This window comes from Mustelus asterias, chromosome 8 (assembly GCF_964213995.1).
Source record: "Mustelus asterias chromosome 8, sMusAst1.hap1.1, whole genome shotgun sequence".
NCBI classification, from domain to species: Eukaryota; Metazoa; Chordata; class Chondrichthyes; order Carcharhiniformes; family Triakidae; genus Mustelus; species Mustelus asterias.
The window spans coordinates 12,736,925-12,763,733 of record NC_135808.1 but is presented as its reverse complement, the minus strand read 5'-3'; the positions used below and the strand labels follow the sequence as shown (position 1 = coordinate 12,763,733).

Below are 26,809 nucleotides of genomic sequence, written 5' to 3'. Positions count from 1 at the left end.
CGCATTCCAACCATTATTCATGTAAATTGAGTTTGTGTCTTTATATGCTCTGTTTGTGAACAGAATTCCCACTCACCTGAAGAAGGGGCTTGCAGCTCCGAAAGCTTGTGTGGCTTTTGCTACCAAATAAACCTGTTGGACTTTAACCTGGTGTTGTTAAACTTCTTACTGTGTTTACCCCAGTCCAACGCCGGCATCTCCACATCATGGAATCTCTGCCCTCAGAAATCCAGGTTCTGAGCTCCCAATAAGTCAGTTATTTATTGTTGTTTTTCTTGACGTTTCACTGCCAGTATTTAACTTACTTTGTTTTGTCAATCAGTTGGGCAGGAAGAAGTACTTGCTGCTGTTGGTTCATCACCTTCACTGGACCTTAAAATTGATGAAGATCTGAGGAGCATTGATGTAATATGGGAGTTCACAGACAATGGTGGAAACCTTTTTACTATTTTCGATTACGCACCAAATTTGCCCAAACAGGAGCCAAATGAACAGTTTGAGTTTCGTTTATATTATAATGTTTCCACTGGCGCTCTGACGGTAATGAATGTAACATCTAGAGACGAAGGAATTTATAAAATCACAACAGGAGGAGAACTGAGAGGAAGGAGAATTTTGAAACTCATTGGTAAGTAGCTTAATTGCTTTGTCACTTGGAAGTGTTGCCGCTCATGAATTATTCAGTACCAAACTTAAGAAAGGTGACACAGAATTTGTGGTTGTTGTTTTTGCTGAAGACAAAACTATAAACCCCTTATCCCTAAGGCAAAAGAATTGAAATGCAAGCTGCGTATACCAGACACTGCAAATATCCCAGAGGAGGTGCAAAAGACCCACTTGAAGCTTGTCGCTCCCTGAGCCAAACTACATCAGTGTAGTGATGAGGGGCGGCACAGTGGTTCGCACTGCTGCCTCACAGCATTCCCGGCTTGTGCCACTGTCTATGTGGAGTTTGCATGTTCTCCCCGTGTCAGCGTGGGTTTCCTCCCACAGTCCAAAGATGTGCAGGTTAGGTGAATTGGCCCTGCTAAATTCTCCCTCTGTACCCGAACAGGTGCCGGAGTGTGGCGGCTAGGGGATTTTCACAGTAACTCCATTGCAGTGTTAATGTAAACCTACTTGACTCATAAATAAATTAACTTTAATATGGAAAAGGAAGATAATTCTAATGTGGCATCATCCAGCCTGTGCTGGTGACCTCCTCTCATAGGAGTAGGCCATTTTAGCCTGCTCCACCATTCAGTGTGATCATGGTTGTTCCTCTACCTCTTACTCTCTCCCCATACTCCTTAATTCCTTTACTGTCTAGAGATCTATTTTTAAGTTACATTCAGTGTCGTGGCCTCCACAGCCTCTGTGAAGAAAATTCAGTGCTAAATGGCCTACTCTGTGTCCTGACATTGTGAGCCCTTTTTCTAGACTCAGTCTTCCCCAAGCCAGAGGTTACGCTATCCCTGTATCCAGTCTGTACAGCCCATTCAGCCTCTTTATTTCCTTCTCGCCACTCGTTTCCACCCAGATTTTTCCTTGGTTAAAATTGCAGAATTGTTCCAAAAAGTTAATTAGTCACAGCACGCCAAAATAACCTCTTATAGGAATTCACCACTTTCACGAGAAATTATCCAAACATGCTGGTCCAAAACAAAACTGTAGTCATACTCGGAAATTAATTTGTCACTATTATTGCTAATGTAGTTTGCACAGTCTATATATAGATTAACGTCACTCAGTCGTCAGTTGAGCATAAATGCTGGACAAATTGAGCAATTGTGTAGAAAGAAGCGGAGAATATATTTCAGGCCAGTGACCTTTTGGATGTAAAATGTTCACTATTTCAGTTTATGTAAGTACTGCCTGATTTACTAAGTTTTGAGCATTTTGTATCCGATGTCCAGCAACTACAGGATTTCGTTTAGTAGATTGACAGTGGGAATCAAGTTTTGAGTTCATTTATTAGTATCACAGTAGGCTTACACTAACACTACAATGAAGTCACTGTGAAAATCCCTAGTCGCCACACTCCGACGCCTGTTCAGGTACACTGAGGGAGAATCCAGGGGTATCAGACTATTCGGAAGGACACACAAGAAGGTATGGGAGGTGGTGTAGCTCTGATGTTTAAGGATGACATCAGGCTGGTAGTGAGAGATGATGTAGGTTCTATGGAGAAAAGCGTTGTGTCCATTTGGGTGGAAATTAGAAATAGTAAGGAAAAAAAGTAACTGATCAGTGTAGTCTATAGGCTGTCAAATAATATCACGGTGGGGCAAACAATAAACAAGGAAATAATTGACGCATGTAAAAATGGTGCGGCAATTATCATGGGGGACTTTAGTCGATTGGCCAAGGCAGTTTTGAGGAGGAGTTCATAGAATGCATCCATGATTGTTTCCTCAAACAATTTGTAATAGAACCTAATGAGGGAGCAAGCTATCCTAGATCTGATCCTGTGTAATGAGACAGGAATAATTAACAATCTCACAGTTGGGGATCCTCTCGGAAGGAGCGATCACAGTATGGTTGAATTTAAAATACAAACGGAGCGTGAAAAGGTAAAATCAAAACCAATCTCTTGTACTTAAACAAAGGAGACTACAATTGGATGAGGGGGGATGTTGGCCCACGTAGACTGGGAGCAAAACTTTATGGTGGGACAATTGAGGAACAGTGGAGGACTTTCAAAGCAATTTTTCACAGTGCTCAGCAGTGATAAGGAAGGACAGTAGAAAAAGAGATAATCAGCCATGGATATCTAAGGAAATAAAGGAGGGTGTCAATTTGAAAGAAAGTGGCAAAGAATAGTGGGAAACTAGAGGATTGGGAAATCTTTAAAGGTCAACAGACAGCTATGAAAAAAGCTATAAAGAAAAGTAAGATAGATTATGAGAGTAAACTCAGTCAGAATATTAAAACAGGTAGAAAAGGTTTTGACAAATATATGAGAAAAAAGAGTGGCTAAGCGAAACATTGGTCCTTCAGAGGATGAGAAGGGGGAATTAATAATGGGAAATGAGAAAATGGCAGAGGTATTGAGCAGGTATTTTGTGTTGGTCTTCACAGTGGAAGACACAAATAACACGACAGAAATTGGTGACAAGAAGGCGATGGCAGATGAGGACCTAGAAACTATCATTATCACTAAAGAAGCAGTGTTGGGCAAGCTAATGGGGCTAAAGGTAGACAAGTCTCCTGGCCCTGATGGAATGCATCCCAGGGTACTAAAAGAGATGGCGGGGGAAATAGCAAGTGCACTAGTGGTAATTTTCCAAATTTCGCTGGAATCTGGGTGGCAGATTGGAACACAGCAAATGTGACGCCACTGTTTAAAAAAGGAGGTAGACAAAAGACAGGTAACTATAGGCTGGTTAGCTTAACTTCTGTGGTGGGGAAAATGCTTGAGTCTATCAAGGAAGAAATAGTGAGATATCTGTGGATATGAATTGTCCCATTGGGAAGACGCAGTATGGGTTCATGAAAGGCAGGTCATGTTTAATTTAGTGGAATTCTTTGAGGACATTATGAGCGCGGTGGGCAACAGGAACCAGTGGATGTGGTGTATCTGGATTTCCAGAAGGCATTTGACAAGGTGCCACGCAAAAGGCTGCTGCATGGTCTTATGGGTGATATATTAGCATGGATAGAGGATTAGTTGACCAACAGAAAGCAAAGAGTTGGGGTAAATGGGTGTTTTTCTGGTTGGCAATCTGACTAGTGGTGTGCCTCAGGGATCAGTGTTGGGACTGCAATTGTTTACAATTTACCTAGATGATTTGGAGTTGGGGATCAACTGTAGTGTGTCAAAGTTCACAAAAAGCACTAAGATGAGTAGTAGAGCAAAGTGTGCAGAGGGCATTGAATGTTTGTAAAGGGATATAGATAGTTTGAGTGGGCAAGGGTCTGGTAGATGGAGTACAATGTTGGTAAATGTGAGGTCATCCATTTTGGTAGGAATAACAGCAAAATGGACTCTTATTTAAGTGGTAAAAAAATTGCAGCATGCGGCTGTGCAGAGGGACCTGGGTGTCCTTGTGCATGAACCGCAAAAAGTTGGTTTGCAGGTGCAGTAAGTAATTAAGAAGACAAATGGAATTTTGTCCTTCATTGCAAGAGAGATGGAGTATAAAAACAGCGAGGTTACGTTGCAGCTGTATAAGGTGCTGGTGAGGCCACACCTGGAGTACTGTGTACAGTTTTGGTCTCCTTACTTGAGAAAGGATATACTGGCACTGGAGGGGGTGCGGAGGAGATTCACTAGGTTGATCCTGGAGTTGAGGTTGGCTTACGAAGAGAGACTGAGTAGCTGGGACTATACTCATTGAAATTTAGAAGACTGAGGGGGGGAAATCTGATAGAAACATATAAAATTATGAAGAGAATAGATAAGATAGAAGCAGGGAGCTTGTTTCCACTGGCAGGTGAAACCAGAACTGGGGTGCATGGCCTCAAAACAAGGGGGAATAGATTTAGGACTGAGATGAGGAGGAATTCCTTCACACACACGGTGGTGAATCTGTGGAATTCCCTGCCCAGTGAAGCAGTTGAGGCTACCTCATTGAATGTTTTTAAGGCAAAGAGAGATTTTTGAACAGTGAAGGAATTAAGGGTTATGGTTAGCGGGTGGGTAAATGGAGCTGAGTCAACAAAAAGACCAGCCATGATCTTGTTGAATGGCAGAGCAGGCTTGAGGGGCCAAATGGCCTACTCCTGCTCCTAGTTCTTATGTTAATTTCGTATGGCCAATGCATCTAACCAGCACATCTTTCGGACTGTGGGAGGAAACCCACGCAGACACAAGGTGAACGTGTAGATTCCACACAGCCAGTGACCCAAGCCAGGAGTCGAACCCAGGTCTCTGGCACTGTGAGGCAGCAGTGCTAACTGCCATGCCACCATAGTGCCCTTGGTCAACTAATCTGCTGACTGCCTTTATGTTGGAGAATTATGGCATGAGAAGTTCAGTTCAGAACTGATGTAGTGAGGTACCTGTGAAGGACAGAGTTCTATGGACTACACAAACTTAAGGTGAAGGAGTGAAGTCCTCATGGTCAGTCCAGTTTTATCTTTTTCTTATTCTCTCTTGCAGATCCACTTTCTGAACCTTCAATCAATGGCACCTGTGTGAATGGCACCATTGAACTGACCTGTCAAGTGCCAGCGGGGAAAGCAAGTTCCATTCTGTGGTGGAAGGATAGCAGAATGATAACAAACAGTCAACGCCATCAGTTGATGCGAAGTAACAGCACGTTGATTATTTTTAAAGCCGACAAATTAGACTTTGTGATCTACACTTGCACCATGGAGAACCCTGTTAGTAGGAAGAACTGTTCTTTCTCTCCCTCTGTTTATTGGAACACTCTTTCTGTTTACGGTGAGTCAAGCCCATTCCATTTCGTAGTTAAGTTCAATATTGTATTCTTGTGCATTAAAATCATAGAATCATACGGTCCATTGAGTCTGTACGGACACGTGAGAAACACCTGACGTCCCACCTATTCCCATCTACCAGCGCTTTGAATGTTATGACATGCCAAGTGCTTATCCAGGTACTTTTTAAAGGATATGAGGCAACCCGTCTCTTATCACCCTCCCAGGTAGCGCATTCCAGATTGTCATCACCCTCTGAGTAAAATTTTTCCTCATATCTCTTTCTCTCCACCCCCCCCCCCCCCCCCCCCCCCGTGACTGACCCTTCAACTAAGGGGAACAGCTGCTCGTTATCCACTCTGCGCACGCCCCTCATAGTGTGTTAATGTAAGAATATCTTTGCCTGACAAGAGAAGAGCAGGATGGAAAATCACAGGTTGGTGATGCACACTTGCAGCACCCAAATAAAAATCTGTCTGTTTACTTCAGAGTGTGGAAAGCTTCCCAATGTGGGCAATGGAATATTGATGAGGAGTCATCCAACCCTCTGCTTGTGGGAATCCTGATGGATTATTTGGGAGAATGGAGATTAGTTTATTTCTAAGGACAGAAAGAAAGGGTTCAGGGGTGAGAGGTTAAGTCCACAAAAGCTGTCAGTATTCTAGTGCTCTTGAATTGCTTGGGGATCCTATAGCCATCCATGTGGGGAAGCACAGTCGACCTAACTAATTGAAAGTAATCCAACAGCTAAATTTTCGACAGGGTGGTCTGCATGCTGTTGAGATCAGCATAATGAAGGACTTTTTGCTGTTAAATTGTGTATGTTTGGTGGAAGCCCCAAGCACATTTGATAAAACAACAGGCATAACCATTGATGACACCAGTCTTAAAATTTTGCAATAATTCTCATACCTTAGTGAGCTTCTTGAGGGATGTGTCTCTTGAAAATACCAGTGTATGTATCCAGAAATAAAATTCTCCCTATGGCTGGTTCCACAGTCATGTTTGCAAGCAGAACGGCCTTAAACTGAAGGCCAAAATCAAAAGTCTACTGGGTCATAATCCTCACCACCCTTTTGTATGGTACAGAATCCTGCCCCCTCATATGGGCACCACAGCAAAGTTCTGAAAGGCTAGGATGCAGTCAGTCTGTTGTGCCTTCCGCACAGTCTGTTTTAACCCTTATACGGTGGACACAAAATTGCAAGTAGACTTCTTGTTCGTACAACAATATTTATTTAAACACAATTAATAGTCACCCAGAAATACTAAAGTTCAAGTCCAGTACTAGACCTTGACTTAACTTTTGTGTGACTGACAAGTACCTAGGCAGACATTGGCCTTCATCCACGTGTTGGTCTCTGTCGTGCTCTGCGTAGTCTGGTCCTTTGGTCTGGTGTGACACTCTGGCTCTGGTCTTTCTTCCTCCTTGGGTGTGGTGGCTCTCCTCGTGCTGGTGATGGTCACCGTTGTTGTTGCTCATTCATGGGGTCAGAGAGAGAGCTTCTTCTGTTGTGCAGCACCTTTAATCCCTCCTTGGTTTTGTGTCCTTTTGGGCGGTCTCCTGATTCTTGTCAATCAATCGATCAGGGCTTGATCACCCTGATCGATAAGAATCCAATTAGGTGCTGCCACACCGATCTCTGGGTGTGTACCCAACGGTCATGCCTGTAGGTGCCGGAGGCACGTAGGTCATACACCTCCCTCGCAAATAAGGACAGTAAGAAGTCTCTCAATACCTGGTTAAAGTCCAACAGGTTTATTTGGTAGCACAAACTTTCAGGGCGTTGCCAAGTGAGTGAAGAGTTCAGTTCACAAACAGGGCATATATAGACACAGACTCAATTACAAGATAATGGTTGGAATGCGAGTCTTTACAGGTAATCAAATCTTTACAGATGCTGACCATGTGAGTGGAGAGAGGGTTAAGCACCAGTTAAAGAGATGTGAGTTGTCTCCAACCAGGACAGTTCGTGAGATTTTGCAAGCCTCAACCAGGATCTTGGGTTCATGTCACACTATCTGTAACCCCCACGACTTGCCTGGGTTTGCAAAATCTCACTAACTGTCCTGGTTGGAGACAATTCACATCTCTTTAACCTGTGCTTAACCCTCTCTCCACTCACATTGTCTGTACCTGTAAAGACTCGCATTCCAACCATTATCTTGTAATTGAGTTTGTGTCTATATATGCTGTGTTTGTGAACTGAACTCTTCACTCAACTGATGAAGGGGCAGTGCTCTGAAAGCTCGTGCTACCAAATAAACCTGTTGGACTTTAACCTGGTGTTGTGAGACTTCTTACTGTGCCTAACCCATTCCAATGCCGGCATCTCCACATCATCCGAAATAAGGGGGTTAAGGCTCCACTTTGTCTGGTAAACAAGTATGTTTGACCAGAAAGTGTCCGTTGTCTTTGGGATGGCCTATTTCCTGTGTATTCAGTCGTCTGAGCTGTAGCCTGTTTATCTCTGTCTGTTAAGCTGCAGCCTGCTGTTTTGGTGCTTGTCCAATTATCCCAGCATACTCTGTAAATCACCATTTTAGGTGGCCTCTTTGGTCACAAGTCCCATCAGTATTAACCTTTTAGCACCAGATTAAAGTGCATATTTTGGTGCTCAGAGCTTTGGATAATTTCTGTTCATTTGAAGAATGACAATTATCAACCTTTGTATTATAGTTCAATTAATTAAGTACAGATAATATCTGTACTTATAATGTAAGTTGCGCACTTAAAGCAATACTGTTTGTATTGTAAGTGATCCAGGATCAGTTGTGTGGTGCTTATTGCATTATTTACTTCACGATCTCCTGTGAAAAAGCAGTGCTTCTTTCCAATCTTTCCCGCCCCTTCCATCAGTGGTAGGGAAATTATTGGAGAGGATTCTTCGAGACAGACAGGATTTATTCTCACTTGGAAATAAATGAGCGTATTAGTGAGAAGCGCCATGATAGGGCGGCACGGTAGCACAGTAGGGCGGCACGGTAGCACAGTGGTTAGCACTGCTGCTTCACAGCTCCAGGGTCCCGGGTTCGATTTCCGGCTCGGGTCACTGTCTGTGTGGAGTTTGCACATTCTCCTCGTGTCTGCGTGGGTTTCCTCCGGGTGCTCCGGTTTCCTCCCACGGTCCAAAGATGTGCTGGTTAGGTTGATTGGCCAGGTTAAAGATTGCCCCTTGGAGTCCTGGGATGTGTAGGTTGGAGGGTGTTCTGCCGGACCGGTAACAGGTTCGTGGAGGTGGTCTGAGAGAAAGAATTCACACTACACCAGTATTGCTAGAATAAAATGTGTCTCTTTATTCCCCACAATACATGGACAAGTTCTACAAGTATCATTCAATGGGCTAAGCCTTATATAGTTTAACTACCCTGACACGTGGACTGGAGAGCCGTCAGTCCAGGTAGAGTGGCTTACCTCCCGCCGGGCGTCCGTACGTAACCCACGGCAGACTCTACTGTAATAGGGACTTTCCCGCATATTTATAGAGAAAAGCCTCTCTTTGTTCTGGACATCTGGATAGGAGTCACTCTTGGTATCCGGCCAAGTACGTGATGTTTAGAGCAGTCTTGTGCAATACAAGTTCTATTGTTCGCAGCTCAAGAAAACAAGTTTAATGGTTAATCATTCACGCTATGTCTTGGGCACGGATCTAATTTAATTATGTTTTGACATGTTTATCCTTTCATGTGGACAGGCTGTCTCCATTGTCCGTAGCAGTTGTCAGCATACAAGATTTTGCTGACAGGGTTGAAATCGGGACATTAACTCTTTATTCTCCTAACAGAGGGATTAGCGGATATATATGTGGGGGTAGGGCCTGGGTGGGATTGTGGTCGGTGCAGACTCGATGGGCCGAATGGCCTCCTTCTGCACTGTAGGGTTTCTATGATTCTATGATTTTGTGAAGGGGAGGTCGTGTCTCATGAACTTGATCAAGTTTTTTGAGGAAGTGACGAAGATGATTGATGAGGATAGGGCAGTGGATGTTGTCTACATGGACTTCAGTAAGGCCTTTGACAAGGTCCCTCATGGCAGACTGGTGCAGAAGGTGAAGTCGCATGGGATCAGAGGTGAGCTGGCAAGGTGGATACAAAACTGGCTCGGTCAAAGAAGACAGAGGGTAGCAGTGGAAGGGTGCGTTTCTGAATGGAGGGCTGTGACAAGTGGCATTCCTCAGGGATCAGTGCTGGGACCTTTGCTGCTTGTAATACGTATCAATGATTTGGAGGAAAATGTAACTGGTTTGGTTAGTAAGTTTGCGGACGACACAAAAGTTGGTGGATTTGCGGAAAGCAATGAGGACCAGTAAATGGCAGAACCCTTGAGAGTATTGATAGGCAAAGGGATCTGGGTGTACAGGTACACAGGTCACTGAAAGTGGCAATGGTAGTCAAGAAGGCATACGGCATGCTTGCCTTCATCAGCCGGGGCATTGAGTTTAAAAATAGGCAAGTCATGTTGCAGCTTGATAGAACCTTAGTTAGGCTGCACTTGGAATATAGTGTTCAATTCTGGTCGCCACACTACCAGAAGGATGAGGAGGCTTTGGAGAGGGTACAGAAAAGATTTACCAGGATGTTGCCTGATATGGACGGCATTAGCTATGAGGAGAGGTTGGAGAAACTTGGTTTGTTCTCACTGGAACGACGGAGGTTGAGGGGTGACCTGATAGAAGCATACAAGATTGAGAGGTATGGACAGAATCGATAGTCAGAAGCTTTTTCCCAGGGTGGAAGAGTCAATTATTAGGTGGCACAGTTTTAAGGTGCGAGGAGTAAGGTTTAAAGGAGATGTACGAGGCAGATTTTTTACAGAGGGTGCTGGGTGCCTGAAACTCGTTGCTGGGAGAGGCAGTGGAAGCAGATACGGTAGTGACTTTTAAGGGGCGTCTTGACAAATACATGAATAGGATGGGAATAGAGGGATATGGGTATAGGGTTTTAGTTCATTCAGGCAGCATGGTCGGTACAGGCTTGGAGGGCTGAAGGGCTTGTTCCTGTGCTGTAATTTTCTTTGTCCTTTGTTCCATTGAGCAGACAATGAAACTACGACACCGATTCTTTCAGCATCAGATCATCAGAGCTTGGTTCACAAAGTGACACATACAAATGACTTGCTCATTAATGCTCTTCAAATTAATGGACAGAGAATGCTAACAGCATTTGAATCCCTACAGTGCAGAAGGAGGCCATTTGGACTTTTGAGTCTGACTCCGACTCGAGCCCAACCCTCATCCTATCCCAGTTACACCATGCACTTACCCCGCTAATCCACATAACCTACCCATTTTTGGACTGTGGGAGGAACCAGAGCACTTGGAGGAAACACACGCAGACACACGGAGAATGTACACACTCCACACAGGCAGTCACCCAAGGCTGGAATTGATTCCATGTCCCTGGAGCTGACGTAGCAGTGCGAATCACTGTGCTACTGTACTTACAGTGCATATATGTCCAGATGTGTAAACAGATGTTTCCAACGAATGCAACTTTGGTGTGCCAATTCTGGTTTATAGCAGCAGCCATAGTTTCAGAAATTAGATCACTGGTCTCCAGGCGTCCATGTGTATTGATTAAAGCAGTTCTCTCATGGCATTGTCTGATGTAACCTGCTGTCTTACGAAGACAGATCTGCTGCTGAGATTTGTTTTCAGACAGCAAAGTCTTGATGCCAAATGTACCGGAGATGGTGCAGGCAGTGCAAGTTGGGAACCAAAGATTTCTTGTAGTTGTGATGTAATCAAGATGCCACGGCTGAATGTCTAGTTACTTTCCATAACGTGGTTGTGTGTTGTAGTGAGTCTTTCAGTTAATGTGCTAATTAAAACTGTGTTTATGTAAAATCTATTTCAGGTAAAGAATGTGAGCCATCAGAACCAGCAAACAATGTACAAATAATTGTAATTTCTACTGTGGTGGTATTCATCGCTGCACTTGTAATCATGTGTAAGTATTGACGATGCAGTGAATTTCATTTTAAAACTGTTGTAATGGCTACAAAGTGGGAATAAATTGTGACTGCCTGAAACTTTTGACTTCACTCACTCCATGAGCACATATTGAGAGTTTTGTACCTTTAGCAGTTAGCCCTTGACTATCCACTAGGTTTTACTGATTGTTAAAAACAGGAGTGGGGGTTAGTTTAAGCAACACTAATGTATCCTCTCACTACCTGTCTTCAACAGAAAGGGGTTTTGGTTTTCTTGCACCTTTTTTAAGTGGTGGTTGTAAGTTTTTCGGGTTTCCAAGTTGTAAGTTTTTAAATTACAAACTCATAAGCTCAGAATTTCTGAACACTGGAGTCCTCAGTTGTGGTTGACTTAACCAGGTACAAATAACTAGTATTTCTGAAGCAAGATTTTACGTATGCAGTGAAGACGATATGGAAGTTCCTCTTGTAGCCCAGCCTGGCCCAAATGAATCCATTTGTTTGCTAGGTCGAAGACATTTTGTTTAATATGTGACCAGTTGTTCACCTTGCATCTTCCTTACTGCGTTTCCTCCTTTTGGCTGTCTTATTCCTGTGGCTGCAGGACCCATGCCATAACGTTTTGAAGGGGCTTAACGTTCCTGGGACATTCCTCTCTCCAGCAGGGGCAGCAAAATAAGCAGATCAGTAATATGGAAATGGGTGTTCATGCAAGTTGTTCAACTTTGGTACACTGTATGGTAAAATTTGGAAGAAAAATGTTTTAATGGGGGAAGGAAATTGCAGACTGATAATCTAGTGGGCAGCACAGTGGTTAGCACTGCTGCCTCACAGCGCCGGGGACCTGGATTCGATCCCGGCTTGGGTCACTGTCTGTGTGGAGTCTGCACATTCTCCCTGTGTCTGCGTAGAGTTGCTCCGGTTTCCTTCCACCGTCTGAAAGATGTGCAGGTGAGATGCATGAGCCATGCTATATCTCCCTCAGTGTACCCGAACAGGCGACAGAGTCGCGACTAAGGAATTTTCACAGTAACTTCATTGCAGAGTTAATGTAAGCCTAGTTGTGACTAATAAACTTAATCAATTCAATATGATTCATTATATATTGCCATCAACAGGTTTGATATGCAAAATTAAAAAATGGAAAACTGGACGTCAGCCATACTCCTATCCGGTGTCAAGGCAACATGAAATTTCTGTAAGTATTCTGATCAAATGCAAGTGACAAGTTAGATATACATGTGTTGCTCCGAAACTTCCTATAAATGAATGTTCTTGTAAGTGTGCAACAAATTGAAATTGCTCTTCAAGATTGTAAGACTGGAACTGCTCCACTAGCTACTGTACTGTCAGAATGCATCCATGTCATGGTTTGTTACCAGAGACCGATAGCTAAATGGGGAATATTTTATTGTTAAGCCCCGTTCAATATCTAAAAGTGAAATGAAATAAAACCAATTCCCTCCATGTAGGCAGACAAGAGGATTAAATATTCAACACTAGAAAGCTGTAAACTTATAACCAATTTGTCTTTATCATATTGCAGTAAATGATCTTTTATGAGCCTAAGCTTTAGCAAATGGGGCAATTCTGAAAGTGCTGCATGTATAGAGATAAAATGCAATAAATACATGAATTATTGTGGAGTCCATAAAAAAGGCATATTGTTAGATGGGGTGATGATGACATGGTTTACAAGAATATCTTGGCCATTAGCTTTTTCTGAAGGGGGAGGGGAGCCTTAAACCTAATGTACAAAGAACAATCAAATGCAAGTCACCAACTGTTAGAACTGTGCTTTTCTTCATTTTTGTATCAAAAAAATCAGGCTTTTCTGCCATTTGCAGACATTTTAATCCCCTTTCTCTCTTTTTTTCTGTAGGAGCCAAAATCCAGGAGTGCTGACCTGGAAGTATGACTTGCATGAAAAACTGTGATTGTGATTTTGACTACCTGTGAGCATGGCACAGCCAATGCAGTTTCCCTTTGTGTGCTTTCAATGTGAGCAGAACACGGGTCAAATTTTTTGAACTGCTTTTTGATTTTGGGGGAAGGCTATGGTTTTTGATGCCCCTCTTTCCATCTTTGTACATTTTAAGTTGCAAGTCAAAAGTTGAAACAGACAGAGGTATGCTGGCTGTGCCTTGTACATTTTTACTGGCCGTTTTGTACATTTTTATTGGCCATTTTGTACATTTTTACTGGCCGTTTTGTACATTTTTATTGGCCATTTTGTACATTTTTATTGGCCGTTTTGTACATTTATACATGCTTTAACTTATAATAAATTAAGCAATACAGCTTATTCATAGATTCTAACTAAATCTCCCATACTCCATTTCCAACTTGAATATTCTAGCTTTTTGGAAACTGGTATCTCACTGGAAATGTCTCCAATCTGCAGCCACTTTAAACACTTACTTGCAAACGTTTAATGTTCTCCAGCTTTCTTTAGTTTTCTGCTAATTTCAATTTTCTCAACACTCCAGTTTAAAGTGAGTGCTGACAAGCTAGGAGACTATCTTCCAAATTCCAACACTGTAGAAAGAACAACGCATTAATTCTGTAGCAGCAAGCTAGTGACCTGTTTATTTTACATGTGCTTCACTTTCTCTCTTAAGCGAGCTTCTTTTATGTTTTATCTGTGGTTTAATGAGAGTTTGGAACCCCTTGTAACAGAAACACCCCAGTTAAATTAAAGACACATGTCACTTTATTCAGATGTTTGATTCACGAATTGTGGTGTGCAATGCCATGCTTTTCTTTTGCAATAGACATTGCAAATCTATATAAATGTTGAGCCGGGGTATGCTGGCTGTTCGCTATATTTATAGCCTGACCGATCAGATGATTTGATTCCTACACTTGAATTTCTGTTCAAATCAAAGGTACTATATGGGTAAGAAATTTGTCCCAGTCCATGCAAATATAAGCTTAACCAAGTGACTGACATTCCATTTTCACTTGTTGTCAACTGTCTTCCTGTTACTTTGGAAAGAAGTTTTGAAAATTTAATATTTGAGAGGTAGATCCTCTCCTCGTGGTACTTGTTGTACACAATAAAATTCTTTTTGTGAAATGAAAATCAACATCTGTGACTGGTTCAAACTGGCCTCGGTTGCCAAGGTAAATCGTGACAAGAGCAAGTCCATGTTCTTTGAGAAGTGGGTAGACCAATCCTGAGTCCCCTTCACTGTCGCCTGAGAATGCTGGGGAAGTGGTTTGGGGGGAACCAGGGGCATGCATTAAAAATTGGAGGGAGGGAGTAGCTATAATGAAAACTGGGTCTGTGGGAGCAATGATCACTCTCCATTGCAGGTAAGAATCTGGTCATTAGGTGTGAGGCACTCTTGGTGTTGCTGTATGTGGTGCAGGTCTGGCCCATTCCTTGCTCCTGAGCTGTGAAAATCACCCGAGCAATTTTCTGCTTCAACTTGGGGGGGGGGGGGTTACCAATGGAGCGTGTTCGTAGGGACGTGATGCAAAAGCCTTTAGATATGGGGTGGGGGGATGTCCCTGGTGGCCACCTTTTTGTGTGTGGCTGTATCAAGCTGTGTATAGATCCACGGTACGCAAACACCGTCATTATGTACTGGTGCTCTACCTGTCCCTGGTGTTGTGAAGAATGGGTTTAGCCATGCTCCTGCAGATCGCTCCAAATAGCTGGACCATGCCATACCACTTGTCCCTCATGGGAAGGCTTATGCGGAAAAACACTTGATCACAGTGTCTGCATGTAACATCCAAGAGGCCCTACAGGAAAAGGAGATGGTGGATTTTATCGGATGGTTCCCTGACTAGACTGTCAAAGTCATCTGACAGAATGCCTCATCAGAACTTTCAAACAAGCGCCAAGACTAGCTAGGCTGGTGGTGAGATCCTTTCTACACATCCACAATCCCACCCCATCTGCACGTGACTGGTGGGAAAGAGGCCTTTGTCCACCTCTTTGTGCAATGTGCCTTTGCAAAGAAGGTCTGGAGAGAGATGAAGTGGTTTTTGTCGAGGTTTGTCCCGAGCAACTCCGTGACACAGGACTCTGTGCTCTCGGGACTGTTCCCTGGCAGAGACAAACATCTGATGTTGCTGAAGGATCATCAACTCGGTGAAAGACACTCTTTGGTCTGCCCAAAACCTGTTGGCCTTGGAGTATAAGAAGTTGTCCCGAGTGCGTGTTTCAAACTGGCACTTTTCCAGAACCCAGGACTATGTACTGAGGGACACACTAAAGCTTGGGGCAGCTGCTGCAGAGGTGCAATGGGGAAGGTCACTATCTAAGCCACAGTGAATTGAACGATGCAGAACCCCCTTGGGCTGAATGACTCACTAAATGCAGTGAATATTACATGTATCTCAGTTTGTACTGAAGCACCTTGGAGTGCAACTCGTTCTATGTATACAACCTTTAATAACCATCGCAACATTTGGACGACCATTAGTAAAGTCTTGATTATACCGAACCTTCTTAGACTGTTACTGAATGTAAAGAACTAAATGCTATTGCACTTTGCGTGACCAGTTTTGAATGTAATGTTCTTGCTGATACTTCATTCATAAAATATATTTTTGGAGAAAAAACCCAGCCTCTCGGCTTTTTGGCTAAGATCGAGCCCAAGATGGGGTGCAATGTCTTATTTATCAACTTGGAGCTTGTTTGTCTCTTGTGGGGACTTGTGGATTCAGTGTGTGTGAAAGGGGGAGTTGGATGGGGTTCAGTGTGAGTGAAAGGGGGAGTTGGATGGGGTTCAGTGTGTGTGAAAGGGAGTTGGATGGGGTTCAGTCTGTGTGAAAGGGGAAGTTGGATGGGGTTCAGTCTGTGAGAAAGGGGGAGTTGGGTGGGGTTCAGTGTGTGTGAAAGGGGGAGTTGGATGGGGTTCAGTGTGTGAGAAAGGGGGAGTTGGGTGGGGTTCAGTGTGTGTGAAAGGGGGAGTTGGATGGGGTTCAGTGTGTGAGAAAGGGGGAGTTGGGTGGGGTTCAGTGTGTGTGAAAGGGGGAGTTGGATGTGGTTCCATGGATGTGAAGAAAGTTATCCCGGATTGCAACGGGATCTTGATCAATTGGGTCGGTGGGCTGACGAATGGCAGATGGAGTTTAATTTAGATGTATTTTGGTAGATAGAACTAGGGCAGGACTTACTCAGTTAATGTCGGCGTTGGGGAGAGTTACAGAACAAAGAGATCTCGGGGTACATGTTCATAGCTCCTTGAAAGTGGAGTCACAGGTGGACAGAGTGGTGAAGAAGGCATTCAGCATGCTTGGTTTCATTGGTCAGAACATTGAATACAGGAGTTGGGACGTCTTGTTGAAGTTGTACAAGGCATTGGTAAGGGCACACTTGGAATACTGTGTATAGTTCTGGTCACCCTAATATAGAAAGGATGATATTCAACTAGAAAAGGTGCAGAAAAGATTTACTAGGATGTTATCGGGACTTGATGGTTTGAGTTATAAGGAGAGGTTGGATAGTTTGGGACCTTTTTCTTCTGGAGCGTAGAAGGCTGAGGGGTGATCTTATAGAAGTCTATAAAATAATGAGGGGCATAAATCAGCGAGATAGTCAATATCTTTTCCCAAAGGTAGGGGAGTCTAAAACGAGAGGGCATAGGTTTAAGGTGAGAGGAGAGAGATGCAAAAGTGTCCAGGGGGCAATTTCTTCACACACAGGATGGTGTCTGGAACAAGCTGCCAGAGGTGGTCGTAGAGGTGGGTATAATTTTGTCTTTTAAAAAGCATTTAGACAATTACATGGGTAAGAGGGATATGGGCCAAATGCAGGCAATTGGGATTAGCTGAGATTTTTTTAAAAAGGGCGGCAGAGGCAGGTTGGGCCGAAGGGCCTGTTTCCATGCTGTAAAACTCTATGACTATGACCTTCCAACAACTTGCCCACTACATATGTGAGGCTCACCGTCCTGTAGTTCCCAGGCTTTTCACTGCAGCCCTTTTTAAACAAAGACACAACATTTGCCACCCTCCAATCTACCGTGAAAATCCCTGAGTCACCACACTCTAGTGCCTGTTCGGGTACACTGAGGGAGAATTTAGCATAGCCAATGCACCTAACCAGCACGTCTTTCGGACAAAACTGGAGCACCTGGAGGAAACCCATGCATGCACGGGGAGAACGTGCAGACTCCGCACAGACTGTGACCCAAGCCAGGAATCAAACTCGGGTCCCTGGCGCTGTGAGGCAACAGTGCTAATCACTGCCACCAAATAACCTGAAGTTGATTACAGTTTCAATGTTGGAAATCAGTGGCATTGGACCCAGGCGAGAGGTCGTGAAGTCGTAAAGAAGGGTAGAGCAGCAAATATGACTGCGACATGCTTGAGCTGAGAGTAGTTTTGGAAGAGACTGCTTCAATTTGACCTGCTGAGCTTTCCTGGTGTTGGTATGACACAGCATCACATGCTCCCCCCTGCACCACACACTAAACCTGTCACGTTGACTACAGAGTTAGGGGTGACATGGGAGAACATCAGGTAAAACTGATTGCACTCACTGGGAGGACACAGAGGGGCTCTGGGAGATATGAAGGGGGAATGGCAAAGAGCTTTTAAAGTTGCATTTCAAAAGATTCCTGAATACAGACTGTGGTTCCTGGCTCCTTCGAGGAGTCATGAACTCTGGGTCATGGAAGATTCCATGAAAATCACAAGGAGGGATAATGAGATGCTTTACTGTCCAAAATGGAGCTTGCCAAGTTGGGACTGCAAGGCCTGGGCTGGCAACCGAAACTTTTATCCAATGTCCGTGGAAAAGGCCGGTGCCAGGAATGGAGGTAGGAATCCGATCCACCCACCATTTTCCAAGGCCTCCACAGTTGGCCTGACTCCACAGAAATTTGGGTCAACAAGATGGATGAAAGGGTTGATGTATGAGGAGAGAACAAAGAACAATGAAAATTACAGCACAGGAACAGGCCCTTCAAGCCTGCACCGACCATGCTGCCTGGCTTAACTAAAATCCCCTCCCCTTCCGGGGACCATATCCCTCTATTACCATCCTATTCATGTACTTGTCAAGATGCCCCTTAAAAGTCACTACCGTATCCGCTTCCACTCCTTCCCCCGGCAATGAGTTCCAGGCACCCACTACTTTCTGTAAAACATCTGCCTCGTACATCTCCTTTAAACGTTGCCCCTCACACCTTAAGCCTATGTCCCCTAGTAATTGACCCTTCCACCCTGGGAAAAAGCTTCTGACTATCCATTCTGTCCATGCCTCTCATAATCTTGTAGACTTCTATCAGGTCTCCCCTCAACCTCCGTCGCTCCAGTGAGAACAAACCCAAGTTTCTCTAACCTCTCCTCATAGCTAATGCCCTCCATACCAGGCAACATCCTGGTAAATCTTTTCTGTACCCTCTCCAAAGCCTCCACATCCTTCTGGTAGTGTGGCGACCAGAATTGAACACTATATTCCAAGTGCGGCCTAACTAAGGTTCTATAAAGCTGCAACATGACTTGCCAATTTTTAAACTCAATACCCCGGCCGATGAAGGCAAGCATGCCGTATGCCTTCTTGACTACCTTCTCCACCTGCATTACCACTTTCAGTGACCTGTGTACCTGTACACCCAGATCCCTTTGCCTATCAATACTCTCAAGGGTTCTGCCATTTAATGTATATTTCCTATCTGTATTTGACCTTCCAAAATGCACTACCTCACATTTGTCCGGATTAAACTCCATCTGCCATCTCTCCGCCCAAGTCTCCAACTGATCTATATCCTGCTGTATCCTCTGATGGTCCTCATTGCTATCTGCAAATCCACCAACCTTTGTGTCGTCCGCAAACTTATCAATCCAGTTACATTTTTCTCCAAATCATTTATATATATATTACAAACAGCAAAGGTCCCAGCACTGATCCCTGAGAAACACCACTTGTCACAGCCCCCCATTCAGAAACACACCCTTCCAGTGCTACCCTCTGTCTTCTTTGACCGAGCCAGTTTTGTATCCACCTTGCCAGCTCACCTCTGATCCCATGCGACTTCACCTTCTGCACCAGTCTGCCATGAGGGACCTTGTCAAAGACCTTACTGAAGTCCATGTAGACAACATCCACTGCCCTACCCTAATCAATCATCTTCGTCACTTCCTCACGAGAGATGAGACCTCTATTAGAAGGATGAGAGGGGATCTGATCGAGGTATATAAAATTTTAGAAGGGATTGATAGAATAAATGTAGACCAAATGTTTCCCCGTGTGGGGCCATCTAGAACATGAAGTCACAGGTATAGGTTGAGAGACGGTAGATTTAACACTGAGATGAGGAGGAACGACTTCTCACAGAGGGGGGTGAATTTGTGGAACTCGCTGCCCCACAGCACGGTGGAGTCTGAATCATTCAATGATTTTCAAGAAAGCGATATATTTCTGATTTTTTAAAAAAGGGCTAAAGGGATATGGGGAACAGATGGGGAGGTGAATTTGAGACCAGGGAGAGATCAGCCATGATCTGATTGAATGGCGGAGGAGGCTTGAAGGGCTGAATTGCCGACTTCTGCTTCTAATTCCTATGTTTCCATAGACATGGTGAATCTTTGTTAGAATTGCAGCATACGCTGTTTCTTGCATTTGCTCCTTTCCGTGTCTGAAGGGAACACAGCTACATTGAATTGCAAGTAAACAGATACAAAATGGACATGCATACAGATTTCCTTCAAACAGAGCTCAGAGCAGATTCATAGAATCCCCACAGTGCAGAGGAGACCATTCATCCCATCAAGCCTGTACTGACGACAATCCTACTGAGACCCTATCCCTGTAACCCCATGTATTTACCCTGCTAATCCCCCTGACACTAAGGGGCAATTTGACATGCCAATCCATCTTTGGAGTGTGGCAGGAAATCGGTGCACCTGGAGGAAGCCCAAGCAGACACGGGGAGAATGTGCAGACTTCCCACAGACAGTGACCCGAGGCTGGAATTGAACCCGGGTCCCTAGCGCTGTGAGACAGCAGCGCCACCGTGCCGTGCAGCAATAACAAAAAACAGAAGATGTTGGAAATACTCAGCAGGTCTGGCCATCTATGTGAATCATGATGTGGAGATGCCGGCGTTGGACTGGGGTAAACACAGTAAGAAGTTTAACAACACCAGGTTAAAGTCCAACAGGTTTATTTGGTAGCAAAAGCTACACAAGCTTTCGGAGCTGCAAGCCCCTTCTTCAGGTGAGTGGGAATTCTGTTCACAAACAGAGCATATAAAGACACAAACTCAATTTACATGAATAATGGTTGGAATGCGAATACTTACAACTAATCAAGTCTTTAAGAAACAAAACAACGTGAGTGGAGAGAGCATCAAGACAGGCTAAAAAGATGTGTATTGTCTCCAGACAAGACAGCCAGTGAAACTCTGCAGGCCCAGGCAACTGTGGGGGTTGCAAATAGTGTGACATGAACCCAATATCCCGGCTGAGGCCGTCCTCGTGTGTGCGGAACTTGGCTATCAGTTTCTGCTCAGCGACTCTGCGCCGTCGTGTGTCGCGAAGGCCGCCTTGGAGAACGCTTACCCGAATATCGGAGGCCGAATGCCCGTGACCGCTGAAGTGCTCCCCAACAGGAAGAGAACAGTCTTGCCTGGTGATTGTCGAGCAGTGTTCATTCATCCGTTGTCGCAGCGTCTGCATAGTTTCCCCAATGTACGCTGTAAGCTACGGCATCTCCTCCGGAGCCTTCAACATGTCATTGATGAAGACGAACATCTCGCCAAGGCCATCACCACACCCCCATTTCTTGCCTTCAAACAACCGCACAACCTCAAACAGACCATTGACTGCAGCAAACTACCCAGCCTTCAGGAGAACAGTGACCATGACACCACACAACCCTGCCACAGCAACCTCTGCAAGACGTGCCGGATCATCGACACAGATGCCATTATCTCACGTGAGAACACCATCCACCAGGTACACGGTACATGCTCTTGCAACTCGGCCAACGTTGTCTACCTGATACGCTGCAAGAAAGGATGTCCCGAGGCATGGTACATTGGGGAAACTATGCAGACGCTGCGACAACGGATGAATGAACACCGCTCGACAATCACCAGGCAAGACTGTTCTCTTCCTGTTGGGGAGCACTTCAGCGGTCACGGGCATTCGGCCTCTGATATTCGGGTAAGCGTTCTCCAAGGCGGCCTTCGCGACACACGACGGCGCAGAGTCGCTGAGCAGAAACTGATAGCCAAGTTCCGCACGCACGAGGACGGCCTCAACCGGGATATTGGGTTCATGTCACACTATTTGTAACCCCCACAGTTGTCTGGGTCTGCAGAGTTTCACTGGCTGTCTTGTCTGGAGACAATACAAATCTTTTTAGCCTGTCTTGATGCTCTCTCCACTCACGTTGTTTTGTTTCTTAAAGACTTGATTAGTTGTAAGCATTCGCATTCCAACCATTATTCATGTAAATTGAGTTTGTGTCTTTATATGCTCTGTTTGTGAACAGAATTCCCACTCACCTGAAGAAGGGGCTTGGAGCTCCGAAAGCTTGTGTGGCTTTTGCTACCAAATAAACCTGTTGGACTTTAACCTGGTGTTGTTAAACTTCTTACTGCATCTATGTGAACACAGTAAGAAGTCTCACAACACCAGGTTAAAGTCCAACAGGTTTATTTGGTAGCAAATACCATAAGCTTTCGGAGCGCTGCTCCTTCGTCAGATGGAGTGGAAATGTGCCCTCAAACAGTGCACAGAGACACAAAAAATCAAGTTACAGAATACTGATTAGAATGCGAATCCCTACAGCCAGCCAGATCTTAAAGGTACCTTCTTACTGTGTTCACCCCAGTCCAACGCCAGCATCTCCACATCATCTATGTGAAGACAGAGTTAACATTTTAGAGTTAACCTTTCATTAAGATTATATTTTTCTTTCCGTTTTCTAGCATCTGCAGTATTTATACGTTTTGTCATTTTTACTCAACAATCCAGACCAACAACATTGATATTAGTATTTTCTCCACCCTTTTCCATTTATTCTTCAGCTAAGAGGGAGGAGGGTTAGATTTAAAGGGGGAGGGGAGAGGGGAATAATTAGACCAAGTGTGTGCAGAACAATGGACCCCCTATTTGAAAGTTACACATTCTGACCTGTGCACAGTCGCGATTGAATGTTATCGACACATTTGAAATTAACATTCAGTAGATATGTGGGTCAAGCAAGAGCTCTCTTTCATCTATCGCTCTTTTTACTGTGTGAATATGTTTTCAGGTACACTGCAGACACCCTTTCTGTGGTTTCTGCATATACAAAATAAACATATGTTCTTAGAACATAGAACAGTACAGCACAGAACAGGCCCTTCGACCCACGATGTTGTGCCGAGCTTTATCTGAAACCAAGATCAAGCTATCCCACTCCCTATCATCCTGGTGTGCTCCATGTGCCTATCCAATAACCACTTAAATGTTCCTAAAGTGTCTGACTCCACTATCACTGCAGGCAGTCCATTCCACACCCCAACCACTCTCTGCGTAAAGAACCTACCTCTGATATCCTTCCTATATCTCCCACCACGAACCCTATAGTTATGCCCCCTTGTAATAGCTCCATCCACCCGAGGAAATAGTCTTTGAACATTCACTCTATCTATTCCCTTCATCATTTTATAAACCTCTATTAAGTCTCCCCTCAGCCTCCTCCGCTCCAGAGAGAACAGCCCGAGCTCCCTCAACCTTTCCTCATAAGACCAACCCTCCAAACCAGGCAGCATCCTGGTAAATCTCCTCTGCACTCTTTCCAGCACTTCCACATCCTTCTTATAGTGAGGTGACCAGAACTGCACACAATATTCCAAATGTGGTCTCACCAAGGTCCTGTACAGTTGCAGCATAACCCCACGGCTCTTAAACTCCAACCCCCTGTTAATAAAAACTAACACACTATAGGCCTTCTTCACAGCTCTATCCACTTGAGTGGCAACCTTTAGAGATCTGTGGACATGGACCCCAAGATCTCTCTGTTCCTCCACAGTCTTCAGAACCCTACCTTTGACCCTGTAATCCACATTTAAATTAGTCCTACCAAAATGAATCACCTCACATTTATCAGGGTTAAACTCCATTTGCCATTTTTCAGCCCAGCTTTGCATCCTATCTATGTCTCTTTGCAGCCTACAACAGCCCTCCACCTCATCCACTACTCCACCAATCTTGGTGTCATCAGCAAATTTACTGATCCACCCTTCAACCCCCTCCTATAAGTCATTAATAAAAATCACAAAGAGCAGAGGACCAAGCACCGATCCCTGTGGCACTCCGCTAGCAACCTGCCTCCAATCCGAAAATTTTCCATCCCCCACCACCCTCTGTCTTCGATCAGACAGCCAGTTACCTAACCAATCGGCCAACTTTCCCTCTATCCCACACCCCTCACTTTCATCATAAGCCGACCATGGGGGACCTTATCAAATGCCTTACTAAAATCCATGTATATGACATCAACTGCCCTACCTTCATCAACACACTTAGTAACCTCCTCAAAAGATTCAATCAGATTTGTGAGGCACGACTTGCCCTTCACGAATCCGTGCTGACTATCCCGGATTAATCCTCATCTTTCTAAATGGTCGTAAATCCCATCTCTAAGGACCTTTTCCATCAATTTACCAACCACCGAAGTAAGACTAACCGGTCTATAATTACCAGGGTCATTTCTATTCCCTTTCTTAAACAGAGGAACAACATTCGCCATTCTCCAGTCCTCTGGCACCATCCCCGTGGACAGCGAGGACCCAAAGATCAAAGCCAAAGGCTCTGCAATCTCATCCCTTGCCTCCCAAAGAATCCTATGATACATTTCATCAGGCCCAGGGCACTTATCGACCTTCAGTTTATTCAAAACTGCCAGGACATCCTCCCTCCGAACATCTATTTCCTCCAGCCTATTAGCCTGTAACACCTTCTCTTCCTCAAAAACATGGCCCCTCTCCTTGGTGAACACTGAAGAAAAGTATTCATTCATCCCCTCGCCTATCCCTACTGACTCCATACACAAGTTCCCACTACTGTCCTTGACCGGCCCTAACCTCACCCTGGTCATTCTTTTATTCCTCACATAAGAATAAAAAGCCTTGGGGTTTTCCTTGATCTGACCCGCCAAGGACTTCTCATGTCCCCTCCTAGCTCTCCTAAGCCCCTTTTTCAGCTCATTCCTTGCTAACGTGTAACCCTCAATCGAGCCATCTGAACCTTGTTTCCTCATCCCTACATATCGAAGAGCTTCCCTCTTCCTTTTCACAAGACATTCCACCTCTTTCGTGAACCATGGTTCCCTCACTCGGCCATTTCCTCCCTGCCTGACAGGGACATACCTATCAAGGACACCCAGTATTTGTTCCTTGAAAAAGTTCCACTTTTCATCAGTTCCTTTCCCTGACAGTTTCTGTTCCCAACTTATGCCCCCTAATTCTTTCCTAATCGCATCATAATTACCTCTCCCCCAATTGTAAACCTTGCCCTGCCGTACGGCCCTATCCCTCTCCATTGCAATAACAAAAGACACCGAATTGTGGTCACTATCTCCAAAGTGCTCTCCCACAACCAAATCTAACACTTGGCCCGGTTCATTTCCCAGTACCAAATCCAATGTGGCCTCACCTCTTGTCGGCCTATCCACATATTGTGTCAGGAAACCCTCCTGCACACACTGCACAAAAACTGCCCCATCCGAACTATTTGACCTACAAAGATTCCAATCAATATTTGGAAAGTTAAAGTCCCCCATGACAACTACCCTGTGACCCCCACACATATCCATAATCTGCTTAGCAATTTCTTCCTCCACATCTCTATTACTATGTATTCTGTATTCATCCTCCCACAATCTGAATGATGTGCTGGTTGAGTGAATTAGCCATGCTACATTCTCCCTCAGTGTACCCAATCAGCTCACACAAGCTTTCGGAGCGCTGCTCCTTCATCAGGAGAGTGAGGAGCTGTGTTCACAAACAGGGCATATACAGACACAAACTCAATTTACAAGATAATGGTTGGAATGCGAGTCTTTACAGGTAATCAAGTCTTAAAGGTACAGACAATGTGAGTGGAGAGAGGGTTACGCACAGGTTAAAGAGATGAGTATTGTCTCCAGCCAGGACAGTTAGTGAGATTTTGCAAGCCCAGGCAAGTTGTGGAGGTTACAGATCGTGTGACATGAACCCAAGATCCCGGTTGAGGCCGTCTTCATGTGTGCGGAACTTGGCTATCAGTCTCTGCTCAGCGATTCTGCGTTGTCGTGTGTCGTGAAGGCCGCCTTGGAGAATGCTTACCTGAAGATCAGAGGCTGAATGCCCGTGACTGCTGAAGTGTTCCCCGATGGGAAGACAGCACTCCTGCCTGGTGATTGCCGAGCGGCATTCATTCATCCGTTGTTGTAGATCAAGGACGGTCATCTCAGCACTTCACTGTACCGCAAGCCCACTGATAACTTCACGATGCTCCATTTCTCCAGCTTCCACCCTAAACATGTTAAAGAACCCATCCCCCACGGACAAGCACTCCATATACACAGGATCTGCTCAGATGAGGAGGATCGCAACAGACGCCTACAGACGCTGAAAGACACTCTCATAAGAACAGGATGTGGCGCTCCACTCATTGATTGACAGTTCCGACACGCCACAGTGAAAAACAGCACTGACCTCCTCAGAAGACAAACACGGGACACAGCAGGCAGAGTACCCTTCGTCGTCCAGTACTTCCCCGGAGCGGAGAAGCTACGACATTTTCTCCAGAGTCTTCAACATCTCATCGATGAAGACGAACATCTCGCCAAGGCCATCCCCACACCCCCAGTTCTTGCCTTCAAACAATCGCACAACCTCAGGCAGACCATTGTCTGCGGCGGACTGCCCTGGCCTTCAGGAGAACAGTGACCACGGCGCCGCATGGACCTGCCACATCAACCTCTGCAAGACATGCCGGATCATCGACACGGATGCCATCATCTCACGTGAGAACACCATCCACCAGGTACACAGTACATACTCTTGCAACTCGGTCAACGTTGTCTACCTGATACGCTGCAGGAAAGGATGTCCCGAGGCATGGTACATTGGGGAAACCATGCAGACGCTGCGACAACGGATGAATGAACACCGCTCGACAATCACCAGGCAAGTGTGTTCTCTTCCTGTTGGGGAGCACTTCAGCGGTCACGGGCAATCGGCCTCTGATCGTCTAGTTTAATAATATCCTTTCTATAATAGGGTGACCAGAACTGTACACAGTATTCCAAGTGTGGCCTTACCAATGTCTTGTACAACTTCAATAAGACGTCCCAACTCCTGTCTTCAATGTTCTGACCGATGAAACCAAGCATGCCGAATGCCTTCTTCACCACTCTGTCCATCTGTGACTCCACTTTCAAGGAGCTATGAACACGTACCCCTAGATCTCTTTGTTCTGTAACTCTCCCCAACGCCCTACCATTAACAGAGTAAGTCCTGCCCTGGTTCAATCTACCAAAATGCATCACCTCGCATTTGTCTAAAT

At 44.9% G+C, this 26,809-nt stretch overlaps 1 protein-coding gene across 1 annotated transcript in view; it reads left to right on the top strand.

Moving 5' to 3' along the window:
* Nucleotides 1-15,868, top strand: part of LOC144496864 (CD48 antigen-like) — a 40,073-nt gene extending 24,205 nt beyond the window's left edge. Inside the window, exons 2-6 of the mRNA XM_078217433.1 lie at nucleotides 323-628; nucleotides 5,084-5,368; nucleotides 11,221-11,313; nucleotides 12,415-12,494; nucleotides 13,179-15,868. Coding sequence (XP_078073559.1) covers nucleotides 323-628; nucleotides 5,084-5,368; nucleotides 11,221-11,313; nucleotides 12,415-12,494; nucleotides 13,179-13,214 — 800 coding nt within the window. The 3' untranslated portion in view covers nucleotides 13,215-15,868. The remainder of the gene's footprint in view (nucleotides 1-322; nucleotides 629-5,083; nucleotides 5,369-11,220; nucleotides 11,314-12,414; nucleotides 12,495-13,178) is intronic.
* The last annotated feature ends 10,941 nt before the right edge of the window (nucleotides 15,869-26,809 follow it).